The 21,330-nt window shown below is 39.2% G+C and overlaps 1 protein-coding gene across 1 annotated transcript in view; it reads left to right on the top strand.

Moving 5' to 3' along the window:
• LOC145765622 (uncharacterized) overlaps positions 1–21,330 on the top strand; it is a 49,208-nt gene that overhangs the window by 6,927 nt on the left and 20,951 nt on the right. Inside the window, exons 3-7 of the mRNA XM_082577457.1 lie at positions 1,021–1,176; positions 1,316–1,372; positions 1,483–1,638; positions 5,071–5,199; positions 6,207–6,284. Coding sequence (XP_082433583.1) covers positions 1,021–1,176; positions 1,316–1,372; positions 1,483–1,638; positions 5,071–5,199; positions 6,207–6,284 — 576 coding nt within the window. The remainder of the gene's footprint in view (positions 1–1,020; positions 1,177–1,315; positions 1,373–1,482; positions 1,639–5,070; positions 5,200–6,206; positions 6,285–21,330) is intronic.

Below are 21,330 nucleotides of genomic sequence, written 5' to 3'. Positions count from 1 at the left end.
CTTGTTCACGTGATCATCTGTTATAAAACGTGAACTGCTTCGCAATTCTTCAAACTAGGAAGTAACTTCAGCTGGAAGGGTGAAATATCAACTCATTGTTTTGTAATAGTATTCTTGTTGAGTTCATTGCAGAGGTAAGATGCAGGATTAATGAAAGAATTCATGAAAGGATTAAAGTGGCTACGTCATCACTTTTATCTTAATTTAACAGCGTTTGTTTGACTTCATAATCGCTTCAAAATATATGGTCTTGTCACGTCACAAGTGTAATAAAAAGTTAGATTTTTTGTTAGTAACGATGCAAGCGTTGTCATGGAGACATTTTGTAATAATTAGCGACAAAATTTTTCACTCCAGAACTTCTTTGTTGTTGCGGTTCGGCGTTGTTTGTCTTCTCAAAGATAAACCGTTTGTAGAGAGTTTACATTAAAATTTTTATAAACAAATATAAATCATAACAATCTTAATACTATAAAAAAGTGCTTAACGCCAAGCAAAAAGCCAAGCAGAGCGAGTTACATCAAATGTAGATACTAGTCTCTAAAAACTTTTACAGGCTGTTTCACCCTTAGTTGAGATCATCAGAAGATTCTTATTTAATTAGAATTTATTTGAACTCATTTTATTTGAATAAAAACTTTCTGATGATCCCAACTAAGGGTGAAACAGGTTGTAAAAGATTTTAAAGACTAGTGACTGCATTTGATACAAATAATTCCACATTATTTAGCTAGATTTTAATGAACTGTCAGGCAGGACAGACTGCTAAGTAATAGTAATATTAATTAATACAATAATAATAATAACTAATTAATATTAAAAAAGTCTGTACTCAATAATACAACAACAACAATGAAAATGAAACGTGTTTGAAGTCCACATTTATTTGTTTCATAAATTTGTTTTGTTGAGCAATAATAATTTGTTTGCTATTCTAAGTTTGTGACGTAACAAAGCAATCTTAAAGTTGAACAATTTGAGACTTTGATGACTTATTTGACCTTTTGATGTTTTTGAAAGAAATAAGTTGCAAATACAACCATCTCATTTCTAAAGTAAAACTGCACAAAAAAATGAATTCTCAAGAAATCAACGAACAGCTTAACAGCTCGGTTGACAACGTAATCGAGGATGGAAATGAACTCTTATCAGTTGTACCAGTTCACGAAGATTCTGGTGAGCTTTCCAATGTTTTATATTCCACGTTTTAGCTTTTCATTAAAGTCATCCACTATAAGGATCTTTAAATATACGAAAAGTTTACTAAAACCAACAGTTTTTAAAAATTGTAATAAACATTTTATGAATTCTACAGATGCTCTGATGACATTAACCGGAGACTTGAGACAAGTTTTGGAAAGCACCAATCGTGGTGAGTCGGGTTACAATCTCAAAATTTACGTTGAATATGTTTAAATTTAGCTTTAAGTAAATCATTAATCATTAAGAAAATGTTAAAGTTGAACGTATTTTTGTTATTAGGACAACCTTCGATTGTGCTGAATGTCGGCAATCTAAACGTTGTCCATCACCATCAGCAGATTGGTCAGCAAATGATTCAGCAAGATTACAGGCAACATCTTGGGGTAACAAGCAACCAACCAGCACGGAGTAATGTTCCATCTATAAATGAAGAAGGTTTCCAGCAAGATAACAGGCGAAATCTTGCGGTTGCCAGCAATCAATTAGGACGGAGTGATGTTTCATCTATAAATGAAGGTTTGCAATTTTATGTTTAATTGAAATATTAATAAATTGAAACACAGATAATGACAAAATTACCCAAAGCAGGGCTGGCAAACACAAGTGCATCTCGAGCTTGGAGCCGCTACCAGTCGCGGGCTAGACTGGTTCCAAATGTTCTGCAACATTTATGTCAAAAAACTTTCATATTAGAAACTAACCTAATGTATGTGCCTGCAAACTGCAAAACAACATCCAGCGTTAGGCTAAAAGTTCTATCACAACAAATGAAGTGTTATCGCACATATTGGTAGTTTTCATGGTAGTTTTAACAGCGATTTTTATCACATTGGCAGCGAATTTAGAGAAACATAATTTAAAAATAAACAATTAAACATGATTGCTTTATGTTTATATATGTTTATTATTAAATCATGTCTGCTTTTATCAAGTGCTGAGAAGCAACGCATATCTGCGATGGATTCACCGCTATATAAAAGCATAGCCGACATTATTATAAGATGTTTGTGGTGCAGCATATAGGCCGCCAGGTTTTAAAATAAATTTAGTATCATTCTGCGAGCTATAAAATGTTTAAAAAATTAAATGACCTGAAATAGGGAGTTTGACACATGTAACCTGAAGCGTAATTACAACAATAGTAGATAATGTGATTGTCAAATAATGATGAATGGATGTTATGCTGGTACTTGTCAATGTAAATAGTTTTTTATATTATAAACAGCTAAAAATAATAAATAATGATAAAAATATAATAACAAATAACAATGAAAACTATTAATACTACAAAAGCTGCTATAGAAAATGCTCAATGCTAGGCAAAAAAGCAAAGCAGAGCGAATTAAATCAAATATAGTTAAAAGTAATTTGCGTTCTTCTGGTGACTATTTACTAGGTTACCTCCTGATGTTAAAGATGATAACTAGCTTTTGTATTTCCGACGTTTCGTCAGTCAGCACGACTGACTTTATCAAGGTGGCTAAAACAGGTTAACACAACCTGTTCAGCAACGATGGCACAACACAAAAACGTACTGATAAAATGAATAAAGTAAGCAGCAAGAATCAGAATTAAAACACGCAACAAGACACCTAGAGGTTAAACTGAATGCAGTGAATGCCTAAAACCAGTAGGCTGCTTTCCAACAGCGTAAATTTATCTATCTATTGGGCCACCGTCAAGAAACATTGAAAAGTCATCAGACAAGACAGAAACCAAGGGAATTGGCAATAACAATGATAGAGAAGACGCACTGAGAATGGAAAAGGTGAAGTTAAGGTAAGGTAAAGGTAAGTTTATTATAAAATGCCTGGTGAACAGTCTCTCTCTGTTTCAAATATAGTTATTACGATTTAAACCCTTAACGGCCTGTTTCACCTAAACGGACATCAGAAAGTTCTTATTCAAATAGAATCTTATTATAGAATATTATATTCTATTTGAATAAGAACCTTCTGAAGATCCGTTTAGGTGAAACAGGCTGTTAAGCAGTGACGATCGGTGAGGGAAAGCAAGGAAAGCAGTGCTTACCTGAGCGAAAACTATGCAAAATATAATGACTGAATTCTAGGTTTAACTTCTTATTATTTTTATCAAGTCTATTTTAACTTGAAAATTACTGTGTTCGTGACTAGAATTACTCGTAACGCTTGTGAGTAGTCTAAGTCCTCACCAAACCGCATGTCTTGCCTATAAATGCCAATTAACGCAAACGCTTTTGTCAGAAACCATCACTGAAGCTTCAGGGAAATCAACTTTCAAAATTGCTTACCCTACATTGAAAAACGCCTTCGTTTTATCCAATCCTCAATCGTTTTGCAAAACGACACCAGCTGCTTAGCCAATCAGATGTGTTATCTGGTGTTATGGTTAAAGTTGCTTTCCCAGTGACGTCAATGCGTATCTCATAGCGGCTGCTTTTGGTTTCAGGCGAAAGGAATACAGCCTCTACGCATGAGTGATTTTCGGGCTTGTAACTATAGGCTACTGAGTACGCTGAAAATAAAGCTGGTTCTCTTACCAAAAAAAAACATAGATTCTACAATAAAACATGCAATACCAAAGGGTACATTAACCAACCAGTACTGAAACAGCACAAGTGTTTTTTAAATTCTTTGGGTCAATAGACTGACATCACAAGTTCAGAGCAAACATACTTGTGTTCTTCAAGAATGGACTAGCTTAATCTATAGGCTAATTATTTGCTCTTTACTAGTGCACCAGTCCAATGCATGTCGTAAATGCTTACAGATGACATTGACAATAAGTTTTTGTGCTCAGTCTAAAAAAGCAGCCAACATTCTAGACTAGTCCCAGTTTGATTGATTGATTGAATCTTTATCCTCGGACTTGGAAAGTCCAAAGATTTTGTTTTAAAAATGCTCTCAGAGCGCACCAAATTGGAAGTGTTTTTCAAAATTTTCTGGGGGAGGCCCCCCAGACCCCCCGCTGGAAGTGTTGCCTTCGGCAACACGCCTTCGGGCTTCGCCCGACGGTTACGCCCCTCGTGCCTACTACCTTGCTGCAGCATATTTCCAAGTTGCTTTCCCAATGGTTTAAGCCACCGAACGTCACTGCTGTTAAGGGTTTACATAGTAACAACTATATTTGATTTAATAACAAATAACAATAAAATATAGTACAATAAGATATTTACTATAGCAGAAAATAAGTACATCCACAGTTCCTTTAGTTAATTTTCATTGAAAGGCTCATCAGAAGTATATTCATATGAAACCGACTATCCACGATTATCCATCAGATCAAGTTCCTCATCATCTCACCACGTGCAACAGCAAAGTAAGTTTGAAATCAACTTGTTTTTAACATTTTTTTACTATCATAAATTGTAGGCCCATACAGAATTACAAGTTCAGTTCTCAGAGCAACCGATTCCAAAGCAAAACAAATTCAAATCAAGTTAAACTCTAAAGGAAAGGCAATGACAAAGTTTAAATGTTTTTAAATAACATTTTAGTTACAATTTCAGTTCCTTTAGCTAAGTTTTATTACAAATTAACTTTGGTTCATTGAAAGCATCTTCACATAAAGCCAACTATCCTCGATCATCCATCAGACCAAGTTCCTCTTCTTGCCGCGTGCAACAACAAAGTAAGTTTGTCATCAACTTGTTTTTATCATTTCATCTTAATCATGGCTTGCTATAAATACGTAGTTTTGATAAAAAGCTTTAAATTGTTGTGCGTCAAGTATTGAGGCTGGTTTTACATCAGGTCTATATGCTTGGTTTGCGGCTTACTTCAATCAGAAGATAAACTGTGTAATTTGCTTTTTTTTTTTTTTGTTACTTATGCTTTCATTAACTGTCTACAACAATAAGCAATATTATAAATGAATATATTGCAGCTACCTCAACCGAAATTGATCGGAAAGTATTGCAAAACACAATTTCAAAAACAGCAGAATCTGCATCTCTGTCATCCTCATCTCCATTGCATGTCTATCCTTCCACTCAATCATCGTCTTCGAATCCTGGTAAGTTAAATACAAGATCAACTGCTACAATGATTCTACGTTTATTTTACCATATAATATAAGCTTAAAATAATTCTACGTTATCATAGCTGAGATTGTTCAAGTTCAAATCAGCCCGTAGTGAGTCAGGCACCGAAAAAGGGTCGCATGTTCCTTATTTTTAGAGAAGATTAGCACATCGTCGACATAGCAAAACACGAAGTCCAGGCCACGCAGAACCTCGTTCATGAAGCGTTCAAACGTTTCGAAGCCGCCAATGGGTGTAACAACAGAAGTTTTTGGAACGTCCCTTTCGGGGACACGGATTTGGTGATAAGATTTGAATAAATCCAAACTAGAGAAGATAGTAGAATCATGCAACGCATCGACGAAATTATGTAAGAAAGGTAACGGATAAGTGTCACGTCGAGTCTAGCGATTGAGGTTCCTATACCTATAGTCTCCCGTGATGCGGACCATGTGAACAGGAGAGGCCCATAGAGAATTGGAAGGGCAAATGACACCGAGATCTAAAAGGTGCTGTATCGCCTCACGCAGGTGAACTAACTTCTCGGGCGACAACCTGCGCACGCGCGACGCGGTAGGAGGACCAGGAGTGAGAATGTAGTGACACGTTTCGTGCTTAGCCGGACGATGATAGTTTTTCAGAGCGAAAACCTTCGGAAATTCAATGTTGAAGAATGTATAGGCGCCCAGCTCGGCAGAATTAGAAGCCTCATCGTTTACACCGGGAGTGGGCGCGACGTGACGTACACGATTATCATGGTTTGGCATGATGCCTAACCACGTCTCAAAGTCCTAAACGCACAAATACTTGAAGAAATGTACAAAATTGAACAAATATTTGAAGCTTGAAGAATTCCCAGCTAGCGCTCACGTATTCAAGCGACACAATGTCTTAAACAGGTTTCATGGCAGTAACAAGACACAAAAAACACGTAAGACCGCAGGACGCTACAGGTAACATGGCTTTGAAATCAAAGAAAACTATTTTTATTTTTCAAAAGCAACACCTCAACTGACGTCACAAACGCCAAGCTCATCACAACGAACTACGTCATCTCTTCGCTCTGAACAACAAGAAAGTAAGCTCTAAACAATTTCAGAAAGCAAACCGAAATATATTGCTCGTTTCTAAAGGATTGTAAATATATTGCTGTAAAATAACCCCAGAATTATTTTGAAAAGCTCCCAGATGAAAAGTCATAATTATATGACTGTAGGTTAGGCTAGGCTGGACGAGACTAGGCTACTACAAGATGTTCAAAATAACTGTGATGAAACTTTACTTTATTGAAAGCTTTAATTAACTTAGAAGTGAAGCATCTAAAAACACAAAGAGTTACTTAAAATAAAGCACATAACTGAGAATAGAATTAGGTATCTGACTGGGAACTGAACGCTTGTGCAACTGATCGGTTTGTAACGAACTGATTAGTCAACGCAACACGAACTCTGGCACAATACAGAGCGAGTGAAACAAACGTGTAAATCAACGAATACAAATGGACTCAGGCAAGTTTTATGTCAATTATTCACAGCATTCACCCCCGCTCAACACGAAACTGCGTCACTGCATCTGGCAGGAGGGACCCAACAAGTAGATTGAGTTGATCTGTGTAAGGCAGGTTCAATGTTTTTTTCGGATGAAGTACTTCGAGTAGGCTCACTGCCAGCAATTTCCTCATGATTCCTGGCGAGTGGCTGGGTCTCTCCGTCGAGTGGTGGCATGAGACGTGGAACCGAATCCGTTCCGCTGAGTTTTTTCGCACAAGGAGCCAGATCGCTGATTGAGACGTGACTCTCTGTCTCCCATGAGGATACCGAATACTTGCATAGTTAGGGTTGGCTTCTAGCAAGTGCAATTCTTGAACCAGGTCATCGTTTTTGTGTGTTTTTACAAAGTTACGTAGCAATACTAGGCCGGAAAGTGTAAGCCACGTTGGTATGAATTTTCCTAAGCAAAAGGGTCTGTTAAATTGAAAGAATAATTCGTGTGGATTTGCGTTAGTCGATATATTTAAGAGAGCGGGTTGCGTGAAGCGCATCTGGGAGCATTGCTTCCCAACAAGAGATAGGAAGGTCGTTTGATTTCAGAGCCAGACGAATCGACTTCCATACAATTCCGATGTAGCTTTCGACTTGAGAATTTCCGGTCGGGTGATACGGCAATGATTTGCTACAAGCAATTCCCAGCTTCAACAGACAATAATCCTTAACTCTCCCAGATGTAAAACACTTAGCGTTGTCGGAATGAACATAGTTTGGTACCCCACAAGCGTAAATAATTTATTTGAACAACTAATAACAGTAGAAGCATGCATATCGCGACAAGGAAAGGCGAAGGGAAATCTGGAATATTCGTCAATTATAACAAGCAATTATTTATTGTTCGACGTAGACGGTAAAGGGGCCTTTAAAGTCGATACTGATTCTGTCTAGAGGACGGATCGCTTTGATGAGTTGGCTCTCTTCAGGTTTGTGAAATGATGGTTTAGCTCCGAGCATGTCCGACAAGCAGAACAAACTTTGAGAACATCTTCTGTAGAGTAGGGTAAGTTTTTAGAACGCACAAAGTGCAGCAATCGTGTCACTCCGGGATGGCAGAGAGCTGTCGCGAGGTCAAGCTCTGACGATATCGAAGTACAGAAAGCCAGAGTCAGTGAATCAGGGGCGACGTTATTTTTCCCCGGCCTGTATTTGATTGTGTAACTATACGACGATAATTCAAGCCGCCAGCACTGAATTTTATTGTTTTTAATCTTAGTTCGTTTACGGTTGTCTAGCATAAACGCTACGGACCTCTGATCAGTAACCAAAGTGAAAGAAAGTGACTCCATTTTCGCACCGCTTCCACAATGGCAGTAGCCTCCTTCTCCACAGCCGGATAATGTAATTCACCTCCTTGGAATGATCAAGACATAAACGCTACAGGTCGACCGGCCTGATTTAAGGTTGCTGAGACTGCGACCTCTGACGCATCGCATTCCACAACGAACGGTAGATCTCATCTGTGGAACGCAGTGAAGCTCCCTTTCGATGCCTCTCTTCAGATCCTCGAAATCTTTTAACTCGATATCATTTAACGGGAACAACTTCACTTGTTTCAAGAGGGAGATTTTATCAGAAAATCGGTATATCTATTTAGCATAGTAAGCAAATAACCCTAGGACCCTCTTAAACGACTTCGCATTTCTAGGGAGTGGAAGTTCTTTGAGGGGTTGCAATCGTTCTGGATCAGGTTTTATTATACCATTCCATACTAAATGACCGAGAATATTAACACGGACAAATAGTTTTCTTTTCGTTTAGAGTCCAGTTCCGAAGTGCGAGTGCTTGGAGTAGACGATTGGCATTATTGTCGTGCTCTATCTGATCACGACCAGCAACAGTGATGTTGTCGAAGTATGGAAATGTATCGATCAGACCCTCTTCTTGGACCAGCTTATCCATTTCTCTCTGAAAGGCCGGTACCCCATTGGTGACTCCAAATAGGATTCTGATGAACTCCCACAATTCACCACATGCTTCAAATGCCGTAAAAATGCAATCTTTTGCAGCAGTTGGGACTTGGTGGTAGGCGCTACGGAGATCAAACGTAGAAAATACGTGATGATTTGCCATTTCGTTAATTAAAGTATCGATTTTAGGTGAAGGGGAAGCATCGAGCTCCGTAAACAGGTTGATAGTTTGCAAACAATCAACACATACACGGCGTTTATCATTTTCCTCATCATTTACAACCACCATTTGTGCACGCCAGGGGGAAATGCTTGGTCGAATTATACCTTCAAAACGAAGACGAGTAATTTCTTTATTTATGAACTCTTGGTCTTGATTATTGAAACGTCTGGACTTCACGGCAATTGGTTTACAATTAGGCGATAAGTTGTTGAAAAGGGAAGGCTTATTAGCAGAAGCTGAGGCCAGCGCACCTACTTTGCAAAATAATAAAGTCATCTTTTTACCGCCATTTTAAAAAAACTACCTGGCTTTGTTGTGATTGAAAATCTTGCCCCAACAATATATCGCTACACAAATGGTTAAGTACTTTAAAACGCCCGTCAAGATATATGCAACCATTAACCCTATGTCTATCGAAAAAAAATGCAAGTTTTACCGTTGGGGTCCATTGGACCCCAAACTTCAAAGGACTTGTTTTGGACAAAAAAAGTCAGCTCCGATGATGAAATTAAAACTCAATAGGAAAAAACTTACTACAGGCTACAAAAATCACAACTTATAACCACCATAGAAAAAACAAAAATACTCGAAATTTAACAAACAAGTCATACAGTAGCCCATGCACAAACCAAACTGATATCGGAATTGGTCGGTTCTTGAGCAATGGTCAAACTATTGAGAGATTTAGCTAAAAAAACGCATATAAGCCTACATATGTCCAAAGCCTTTGACACGATCAAACGCAAAAAAATCCTTCAAATTTTAGACCAAGCTGGCTGTGATGAAGATGAACTGCGACTAACCCGTACCCTGCTAGCTGGCACGAAACTTTATGTGCGCATTAACCGTGCACGGACATTTTGCCGAAAGGATATTTTGCCGAAAGACATTTTGCCGACGGACAAATTTCCGAAAGGACTAAGGTTGCAAACGATAGACTAAAATACACTGTGGAGAATATCGATACATGTAACACAAAAATGAGTTTCGGCAAAATGTCCATTCAGCAAAATGTCTTTCGGCAAAATGTCTTTCGGCAAAATGTCCTTTCGGCAAAATGTCCGGGTACCGCATTAACAATGAAATGTCCGCAAACTTTGAGACAACCATCAGTTCCCCTCAAAGAGACAACCTCTCCCCAATACTCTTCACCTGCTACCTATCTGCAGCATTGAGCTCAGTGCGAGAACAGTCCTCCAGACCGAACCCCCTATATCTGACACATGCATGCCTTTGGAAATGGAGTATGCAGACGATGTTGAATTTCTGGATGAGGAAAGACAGCCACTTGACATGCTACAATCTATTACTACAAAGAACCTGAAAAACTACAATCTTTTCATGAATGAGACTAAAACTGAATTCACCCACATATTTCTTGCAGACACAAATGAAACTGATGCTGATAGCCTACCGATTCCAGGAAACAAAAAATGGCGTACACACAAACTTTTGGGATCATCATTGTGCAGCACTGCCGATGTAAAATCTCGCTGCAATTTAGGCAATGTCGCTTTCAGATCACACTGGAAACTATGGAGCAAGAGATCGAAAATCCCATTACAGTTGCGACTAAGATTGTACAACGCGTACTGCATCCCAATTATGATCTACAACTGCAATAGCTGGTCTGTTACCAAAGCAAGTATTGAAAGATTGGATGCCTGTCATCGAAGACATTTACGTGTCATAACTGGTCATACTTGGCCAAACAGTCTTATCTCGAACAAAAACCTATACAAAATATGCAACAGTGAACCATTATCTTGCAAGATCTCCACCATGAGATGGAACATGTTTGAACACATTCTGAGACTTCACCAGGACTCACCTCCCCAGAAAGCCCTTGAATTTGCGATAATTGGCAGCAAAAAGTACCAAGGCCAAACCGGATTTCACCGTACCAACTTATTACAACTGCTGAGATCTGACATCAGAAGAGCTGGCCTGAGATCCCTGCTCAGCACACCACATCTCCATCGATTGCAAAACATCGCAAAGGGCAAAATAGAATGGACATCCTATCAACCTTGTTGAAAGACTGATCGAAGCCAGCGGATGCCAAACGATTTGCCTACACTGGCGGCGGAGACAGTTACAATAATAATAATAATATAAGCCTAAGCCTACATATTAGTTCACAAAAAATATTGTGTGTTTATATATTATCGCATTCATTATGATACAAATGATTTGCAAATGTTTTTGGCAAACGTTGAGTTTGCAAATAGTACAGAAATGTCTGCATTTTTGGTGTTTGTGTCTTTCGCAAAGATAGCATCTAGCTTTTTTTGATTTTGGCGCCTGATCTTCAACAGCTGTTTCTTTTATTGTGTTGCGGATTTAGATGTCTTGTTGATATTGAAGTCGAAGCTGGTAATCCAGCAAGCTTTTTTCCTAGTTGGATCTAAAATTTTCTTCTCTTTCATGCTGAATGTTGTGCTGCTATTTTCGCCTTGCAATTGATGCCATATCACAAAAGCATTGACAGCAGTGACATCGATCATATTGTAAAACAGAGCTATCGGCCATCTTCTCGTCATTCTTTTGGAAGTGTGTTTCCTAACCATTCTGTCAAAAGTGTCGACTCCCCTTTTAGTGCTGTTGTAATACAAGATTACTTCAAGTGCAGCAGGCTTGGGGTCCATTGGACCCCAAGGTACAAGATGCTATTATTTTGTTTTATGCTACAAACTTTTGTTTGAGATCAATACTTATTATATTGTCCTAAAGATCAAGCAAAGCTGTGAAAAGTCAAGGCATATCAATATCGCATTTTCTATATGTCCTGAGAAATCGCAGAACGAAATTTGTTTTGGGGTCCATTGGATCCAACGGTAGACAGAGGGTTAATATTAAGATCGACAGTACAGCTGCCGTGAACATTCATTTTCAGGTTTGATGAAGCCATTGATACACTGCTGCAGGAGGATTGACGTGTAGGTTTAACCGCTTTGCGGTGTCTTCGTTGATAACACTGCACGAATTACTGGTATCAATGAATGCAGAAACTTTACTATCACACTCTACCGCAGTAGTACTCGCTTGCCTTAATTGGATCCAAGTATAGTAACTTTTTGAAGCATTTCCTTGCGCACAATCATACTTAGCGAACTTTTTAACCTTAACCTCGTAGCTCGACTGGTTAGGGCGTAATTTACATCAAACGACGGCTCCGCAGCGCCACCACAGGCGAAACTCCATATTTCACTGCTCTGGGACGACTTTGGTGGTATTACGTCATTCTAAGTCGGCGTCCTTAGCGACGGATGAAACATACGTTTCCTAGATGTAATTGCTGGATCACAGTTTAGTCGGAGTTGGTACGCGCGGTTGCTTTTTTCAAAGATCTGTTGCTTTTTACAGTTTAATAAAACTGTACTGGGTACGTTCCTACAAAACCTAAAATATACTTGAAGTGAAAAATGAAGAATTGTACGAATCATCATTCATATTTAATTCATCATCACTATTCAAAAATAAATAAAAGTTCTCTCTCCCTCATAATAGCAGAGTCTATACATGTAAAAGCCTAGTTTACCTGTGCATGGGTACGTTTTTGTAAACGTTGTTGTTTAGAAGTGCTGAAATCATCATCAGCAACTGGTTGCATCTTTGCTTTTATAGATGGTAGCCTATGGCAGATTTCTTCAAAATGTAGTTTGCTCAAGCCCATTTTTACTTGAGTGGTATTAACAAAAATCATCTTCAGTGAAGTGAAGAAAACATAATATACGACTAGTTTTGTATGGCCCATCCATGGCCACCTGGAGATGCGGCCTGATTTGTCACATTTTGCAGATTTTGATTACAGCTACTGCTAGTGCTTGACTGACATTTTTTGGGATGTTTTTACTTTTTGCGGTTTCCTAATGACATAAAACTTTTTTGTTGCCTTGGGGAAGCAGTAGCAAATGAGAAAAAGTAAGTTGAAAAACGCTGAATCAGCCAGTTATTTAAAAATTAACAGTCTGACTAAAAGGTTCGAATTCAAATTTTCTTTGTTTTTCAACATGTGAGGATGTTAAAACCTATTGTGTCATCTGGGAAAAAAGTAAAGAAAGCGTAAAAATCTAATTTTTAGAAAAAATTATTTAAATGTTCGCCCAAAGTTAGAAAAACCTGGAAATTTCTGCAAAATGTGACAAATCAGGCCATATCTTTAAGGTGGCCATGGCCCATCCTACTTTCGAACACTTGAAGCAAACTTCGACCATTTTCTTCTCAGCACCTTGTTTTGTGGGAAAGCGTGAAAAGAAAGCACATGGTCTTTGTCACTGACACTGTCACATATTTATTTATTATTTATTGCGTCAGACAAACCTGTCCATATCGAAAACAAAACAACGAAATACTGTAATAAACAAACTGCAAATGCACAAAGGTCAAAGAGCCACCTTGGATGCCGTCGGTTTAAAAGCTCACTAAGTAGGCTATCTACTGTTACAAATTTACATACAATGAGCGTTGGAAGAATTGAAAGCATTCAGAACGATAAAAACAATCAGATGACATCATGTCTGATATAAAGCGATTTGAGGAGTGTATGCAATCGGTTAATAAACGAAAACATGTTTTTTCCTCAATAAAGCATCAAACGTAGTTACATTATTCATTACTTGATATTCACGGGCACTGACATAACGAGGCAAATTGTGCAATATTCTGAAAGAGTCATTGTAAGCAACACGTAATCGTTTTATACTAGAAGATCTAAACTTGTTCCACAACTGGGATGAGTAAAACGACACACAATAAGAACGAAATAAACTGTTTTTTACAGCGGGTGAGCATTTAGAAAAATTGAGATTTTGCATTATTTGCAGCACAGTACTGAGAGCGTACTTGCCTTGAAATATCATTTTCATCTGAGAACTATCAATAAATACACCCAGGTATTTTACAGAGTTTGTGAACACAATTTCAGATTTACCTAGATGTAGCTGAGGAGCACGTAAAAGATAAAAGTTTTTTGGCGAGAATAACATACCAAATGACTTTTTAGAATTGAAAGTAATTTCATGTTCAACAGCATACTTGTGGCAAACACCTAACAAATTTTGTAAGCCACACAAACTAGGCGAGATGCAGCAAATGTCATCAGAAAACATAATATGATTTAGACAAGAGTTACCAACATAGCAACCAACTTTTGTTTTATTGAGATAAGAAAGCTGATCAATATATACGGCAAAAAGATAGGGGCTTAACACCCCACCTTGTCAGACTCCATTGGACACAGTAAATGATTGGGACAGGTGACCTCCCCACCTCACTTGCATGTTTTTTTTACTATAAAGGCACAAAGGCCACCAGTATTCCAATAAGCGAACAAAATAGATAGGCAGTAGGCACGTTACGTGTGATAAGCGTTTTAAACAATAAATGATGATTGACTTTGTCGAAGGCTTTTGAAGCATCCAAAAAGACAGAATATACAGGAGTGTCATGACTGATATAAGAGGACACTGCTTGTTTTAATAAAACACACTCATGTCAGTACTATGACCAGACTTAAACCCAAATTGATTGTCACTGGTATTCAAGAAAGGCAATAGATGATTCAAATAAAACGTTCAAACAGTTTTGAGATTACTGTGGCTACAGCAATAAGTCTATAGTTACCTGAATCTTGAATGTCGCCATTCAAATTCTTTACAATCGTGACTAAGACAGTGTTCAAGCAAGAATTTGGTACAGTGCCATGACTAAGACACATATTAAAAAGTACACTAATATAAAAACGAATAATCAGCATAAACAAGATGTTCAGCTGAAATTTTGTCAGCACCAGCAGCGCGGTTTAATGGCAGTTTGACAAGCAAAGGACCAATTGTGTCCATGTTGCAACGAAAATTGAAAAATTGTAATATTTATCCATAGAAGAAATACATGAGTTAACAAATTCTTTTTCAGTGTTGGTTTTGGTAGAATTTAGCAAAGAGCTGTAATGATGCTTCCACATCTCAGCAATTGCTTCAGGACCTTTTGCTCCACCAACATTTACAGGAAGAGAACTATTTTTGCAAGTAGACTTTTTTACTTTCTGCCAAAATGACTTATGTGAGCTGTCCAAGTTGAGTGCTGAGGCAAGCGCATTTGCTCTATGTTGTTCAGAGGCATGATTACAACGGCGAATAGCTTTTTTAAACTCCTTTCGTTTGCTCTGCATCAACTCATATAGGTAACCATTTCGCTGTTTCCCATTTTTCACCTACATGATGTAACTTTCTCTGGCAGTAGCATGAGCTTGCTTAACATCATTATTCCGACCAGGAACAGAAAATATGTTACATTTCTTCTTTACATCAACAAAGATTTTATCAGAAGCTGCTTTGAGAGCATCAGTTATACTATTATAAAAAGAGTCTATTGAGGCAACATGAGAAGCATCTGAACAATGAGAATTATTGCATTTAATACTTTCAGTTGGCAAGGAAATTTTGGATAGATATTTTTAAATACAGCAATACACATAAACAGCAATTTTTAGGCATTGCCTCAACCATAAACTAAAGGTAGCCTACTGTTTGTGAGATACTGTTGTTACACTGCAAATGGCTATAGCCAGATTAGGACAAATAAAAAAGTATGAAAATTGTAGCCCTATGAAACTGCAATTTCAATTGAATTGAGATGCTGTTTGATAAAAATAAACTCAACCTATTTGATCGAAACCTAGTAGTAATAATAAGTTCACTTTTTCATTTCGATAATTCTTAATTTGCACATGCTTTAGACCAACAGAGCCCCACACATTTACCTTTTGCAGTAGCCGTACTATACCTAACCAAGTCACCAGTCACCACAGATTGTATCCTTCCAGGCTCAGCTTATGGTGACGTCACAGCGATGTTACCGTTTTTATTTTCGCAATAAAATAAGTGTCAGATTTGCCGATGTCAACGAAAGTTTGCAAGCGTGTAACTTAGTAGCCTGTTGATATTTTTTACAATTTTCTGGTCAGGGAAGTTTGTTAGTGTCATCTTTTTGGTATCTTAGGTAAATTTCGCAAATTTATTTACCTGTCAGAGGCACTTTAACTTTAACCTTATCTTAATACGAGCTGTTTTCGCACACGAAAAGCACGTCACGGGCTATCTTAGCCCCGTACTAATTAATCGCTAATAACGGGAGCTATGAAAATCACAGAACCAAAATATTTTACAAGATAACAGCCGTGTGAACTGTACGCAAAGAAATTGAATTTTTACCCAACAAATTTATTGAAATAAATTGTTTGAGATGAAAAAACGTCAGAAAGTCGGTTTTTATTTTAATTTTTCAAAAATATCTTCGAAATTGAAATTTTTGAATTATAGCATAAAGCAATGGTAAACTAAACAAAAATTACTTTTACTCATAAATATAAGACATTTTTGGGCGTTTTTACATTTCAAAGTAATTGCAGTAACATTTATATTGCAATAACATTAACATATATATAATTACCATTGCACGAAAATGTCTAGCCACCTGAGACGAAATGCTTATTGTGAAGGGCAGGAAGGTAAAAAAAATGACCAGTTTAGGTTTATAAAATTCGCAAAGAATAAAAATTAAATTCAAGAAATTTCACATTTTTAGCATATTTTCTTCTGAGAAAAATTTCACTACTAGAGTGGGGCGTCCTCATAAAGCCCCGTGTCGCTGCAGATAGGGTTAAGCACATTGGCGCTGCATGGATTGCACACATGGTTGCACCGGTGCTTGCACCTTGCTGGAATTTCGATCAGCAAACATTAGCGAAATGCCCTTTTCTCGAACACTTAAAACAAACAGAATTCCTAGCGCGACACACAGTTCTTTTGTGATACTGGCGCCAGGAAAAAAACACAGTTTACTCACACTTCCTGAGACAGTCCCTTCACTTGCTTCTTCTTTAGTCACTTCTTCGGCCACCGCTGTTGCAGATAAATAATCCAGTTACAGAAGATCCAAGACCTGCCGTGTGTGCTTGCGAATAGCCTAGAGTTCGGATTGCTTTCGAGCCTGTTCAAGCGCTCGTGCTTGTTGAACAGCCGTTTCGATGCTTAATTCGCGATTTTCTAGCAACCGTTGTCGAATAATAGGAAATAGGATCCCGTTGATAAAAGAGTCTCGAATCATTTCATTCCGGTACTCTTCGCTCGACACTGCGCGGAAATTACAATCTTTTGGGAGCTTTTGAAGCGTCGGTAAGAATTCGTCTAGCGACTGTCCAGGTTCTTGCTTTGAAGTCGCGAGCAGGTGTCTGGCGAAGATCTCACTAGGAGTTTTGGAATATAGGTTATGGTGTTGTGGTGTGGTGCCACAGGTCAGTGTGATGTGTCTAGTGATGCTGCTGGGTGTAGATTTAGTTGCACATGCTTCTCATCTATCGCTTTCGCCTCATCCGCCAGATAGTCTTTGACGAAAAGGAAGCCGAGTGCGTTAGTCTTCCCTGCTGGTACATAACCTCTCCACTGACAAGACTCAAGCCAAACCTCCTCGTGGTACACCATGGAAACTGGATGTCATGCGGCTCCAGGCTAACCGGCTGGGGGTCTCGGAGCAGATTGGAGCCCTAGAGGTGCAGTGTGCAAGGCACGCTGACATGCGGAAACGTCCCGACACTCACCAATCCCCGGCCACTGGGATATATGGCGTCTGCTATCTCTGGATAGCCTGTCATAACCTGGATGACAGTAGCATATGCAGCGGGTCACTGTTATATTTTTGGGACAACGGTGCATTATGCAAGTGGAATTTCCCACAACTGCCCTAGTTAGCTGGGAAAGGTGGAGATCTTGGTCAGCCAAAAGTGTACCAAGTTAGTCAAAGAAAGGCATCCAACTGTAAAAACTGCCTAAATCAAAACATGTTAAGTCGAAAAAGAAGAAATAAGCAAGGCAGTGCCAGTAGCAACAAGGTAACTGGTAAATGAAAATGATGCCGGTGAACTCTCCCTCGACGAGGAAGGAAGAAAGGTCGCTTGGAAACAATATTATGAACGACTTCTCAATGTAGAGTTCCCCTGGAACCCGGATAATCTCTCAGATGAACCATCAGTCGAGGGCCCTAGTGTACCAATCACCACCAAGATGATCGAAAGAGCAATCAGTAAGATGCGCATGGGCAAAGCTCCTGGTCCTTCAGGAATAATAGCAGAGATGCTGAAGCCAACAGGCGGAACTGGAGTTGCTCTTATACGAGACCTTGTTGAAGCTATTGATAGCGAGGGTCGTATACCAGCAGACTGAGAAGAAAGTTACATCGTCAACATCTATAAAGGTAAAGGGGATGCCCTTGATAGGGGTAATTACAGAGGCTTGAAGCTGCTTGACCAGACCATGAAAATACTTGAGAGAGTGACAGAACAATTGATTAGGCAACAAGTGCAGATTGATGAAATGCAATTCGGCTTCATGCCAGGTCGAGGTACAACTGATGCCATCTTCATCATCCGTCAACTTCAAGAAAAACACCTTGCCGTAAGCAAGACTCTCTATATGGCCTTTGTAGACCTAGAAAAAGCCTTTGATCGAGTGCCAAGGAAGGTGATCTGGTGGGCCATGCGAAAGCTGGGTGTTGAGGAATGGCTAGTACGGATAGTACAATAATTAATGTACATGAATGCTAGGAGCTGTGTGTGTGTTGGGGATGGACACAGTAACACTTTCAAAGTAGGCGTAGGTGTGCATCAGGGTTCTGTATTCAGCCCACTGCTATTCATCATTGTCCTGGAGGCCCTGTCACTCGAACTGCGCACAGGCTGCCCTTGTGAGCTGTTGTACGCTGATGACCTTGCCATTATCGACACCTCATTAGAGTCACTAGTTGACAGAATCGCCGCCTGGAAGAAGGGAATGGAAGCAAAGGGCCTAAGAGTGAATATGGGTAAGACCAAAATAATGATCTCTGGCATCAACCAGAACTCCCTAAGAAGAACAGGAAAGCATCCTTGCTCGGTATGCCTAAGTGGAACCGGTAGCAACTCTATCTTCTGCACCAACTGCTCCCACTGGGTCCACAAAAAGTGTAGTGGAATTAAAGGGTCAATCAGACCGGACCCACACTACTCATGCCCAGGTTTTTTTTTAAGGTTTGGTTTGGGTGACCGCTAAGTAATTTTAAGAGACCGCAAGTGTTTCATTTAAATACCAAAAAATAGCCATATTTGCTTAAAGGGGTATTAAAGGAAAAACCTGACTTGGCGATTTTCCACGTTCTTTGTGTTTAACATGCTACCATAAAACGATTTTCAATAAAATTTTGCCCCATTGCGGTCTGACCACCATTGTGCGCGTGCTTTTGTCAGAGCTTTCAAAACGAGATTGGCCTGAGCAACGAAGCGTGCGACTGTAAAGAACGTCATAAAGCCTACGTCATAAAGTCTAGCAATCAACCGATCACGCAATAATTGTTACTGCGGGCGATTTGACTGTAGGCTATGTATGTATGTACATCAAAACAGCACATTTCAACATCAAAACAGCAGACAGTTTGCTCAAAACATCAGATGTGGTAACGTGGCTTTTGTTATTGCTGGACTTTATGACGTATTCTTGAGCTGTGTTTGCACGTTTTGGTCATTTTGAAAAAAATGAAAATAAATGAAACACTGGACTTTGGGCCTTGCCAGCGCCATTGAAAACAAATTTTTTTGGGTAATTGTTTTTGAAATGTATTCTTGAATGTTCAGTTTACTCATTTTAATGCTTAATTCCGGTTTGAAATTTTCCTTTAGTATGCCTTTAAGCGAATTATTTATTAGGCTACTGGCAGTGCACAATCACAGAACAGGTTCTATCTCATGTAACAAAACAGATTTGCAATCCCGTTCTCATCCGCCAGCTTCCATTTCTTCGTTGTTTGCAGATTCCAACGCTTTCAATGCTCGCACTGTCACTGTTCCTCGGTCCTTTGTTTTTTGCCACTTCTCAGCTATCTTTTGTGCATCCTCGTCAGTGAGCTGCTCCGGACCGTTCATTGAAATGTTGATTAGAGCATTCAGGGTGATATCTAGTAGCCTATTTCGTTGCTTGGTTTTAACACGACATAGAGTCGAAAATCCTCGCTCTGGCCACTGGCCAGACAATGCAATGCAGCAAAGTCGATGCAGCTCTAGAAACATTTGCTGGAATACGTTGTCTCGAGCAATTTTGCTGCAGACATCACCGGGATCTTGGCAGAACTCAAATTCTGGCATTGTCATTCTATCTTTCAACGTTTGATAGTCATTTAGTACTTTCAAGGTTTGTTCAGCAGGAACAATGTCAAATCTTCTGATAAGCAGCGAGAGATCATCATTCCCATAAAGCTGGCGCTGAGGGGTATCAAGAGGAATCTCATTAGCATCAAAGATTCGAAAAGCAGAGAGTACCTCAGGCTCAGGGAAACGTTCTTCGAGATTACAGAGCAGTGCCTCACAGTATGTTTCTGTGGTGAATCGCAGCAGTTTAAAATCATCTTCAAGAAGTGTATTTTGAGATCTTGTTAAAATTTTTGAAATCTTCTCCCAGTGAAGTTTTAGGCTGTTTAAAACCTGATCTGAATTGGCAATGCTCCGAATCTCTTTTTTTGCATATTGAAAGTGCCGACTGCATGAGAGAAAAGGTAAAACTACCTTTTTAAAACAACAATGATAACTTGTTGAGATGGACCAAAGCAGCATTCAGCAAGTAAAGGGAGAAAAGAAAGCGTTTGGGGCAAATTAAATGAAGAATACCAACTGCTGTGCAATCTTTCTTCTCGGTAGCAAAATATTGGAGCGAAGCGTGTACAGCTGTCAGTTCTGCTTTCATTGCGATTACAGCCTGACCATGAGATAGCCAGCGAGTACGGCAGGCTTTAACTAATTTTCGCGCAGACGAATCAACATCAACAGTTTGCATTTCTTGTAGTTTTGCGGTCTTGAGCGGCGAAATTGAAAAGAACTTCCACGTCTGGACTAAGCCACGTTCGCAATCCTGGATGTGTTGTAGCTTCTTTACCGTGTCCGTACATGCCAACACTAAGCGATGTGCATGGCAGTGCACTGTGTAGGTAATCGGATTTTGTGCAGTCAATTTCTGTGAGAGGGAATTTCGGCGGCCTATCATTGCAGCAGCTCCATCGCACGTAATAGCGACATGTTTACCCACATCAACACTGTAGTAGGCAACGACCTCTTTCCAGAGTCGGAATAGGTTGGCAGCAGTTGCCCCGCGAGCGTCTAACCGACGGATATCCAAAAATGCAGTTGCCTGGTGTCCCTTTTTATTGACGTACTGAACAAATGTAATATATTGCTGCAAAGTAGCAATATCGGTTGTCTCGTCGACCATGGTAGCCCAGCATAGGCTTTGTTTGACATCAGCAACGATGCGATCAGTCAGATGGTCGGAGATGAGCAAAATAAACTCTGTCACTGCTGTTGAACTGGTATGTCTCAGGTCACGAAGCCGGTCATTGTGACCAATGCGGTCAACCAGTGTTTGCAAGGAA

Source organism: Aplidium turbinatum, chromosome 2 (assembly GCF_918807975.1).
Source record: "Aplidium turbinatum chromosome 2, kaAplTurb1.1, whole genome shotgun sequence".
In the NCBI taxonomy this organism is placed as follows: domain Eukaryota; kingdom Metazoa; phylum Chordata; class Ascidiacea; order Aplousobranchia; family Polyclinidae; genus Aplidium; species Aplidium turbinatum.
This window is presented reverse-complemented; position numbering and strand designations above follow the sequence as displayed.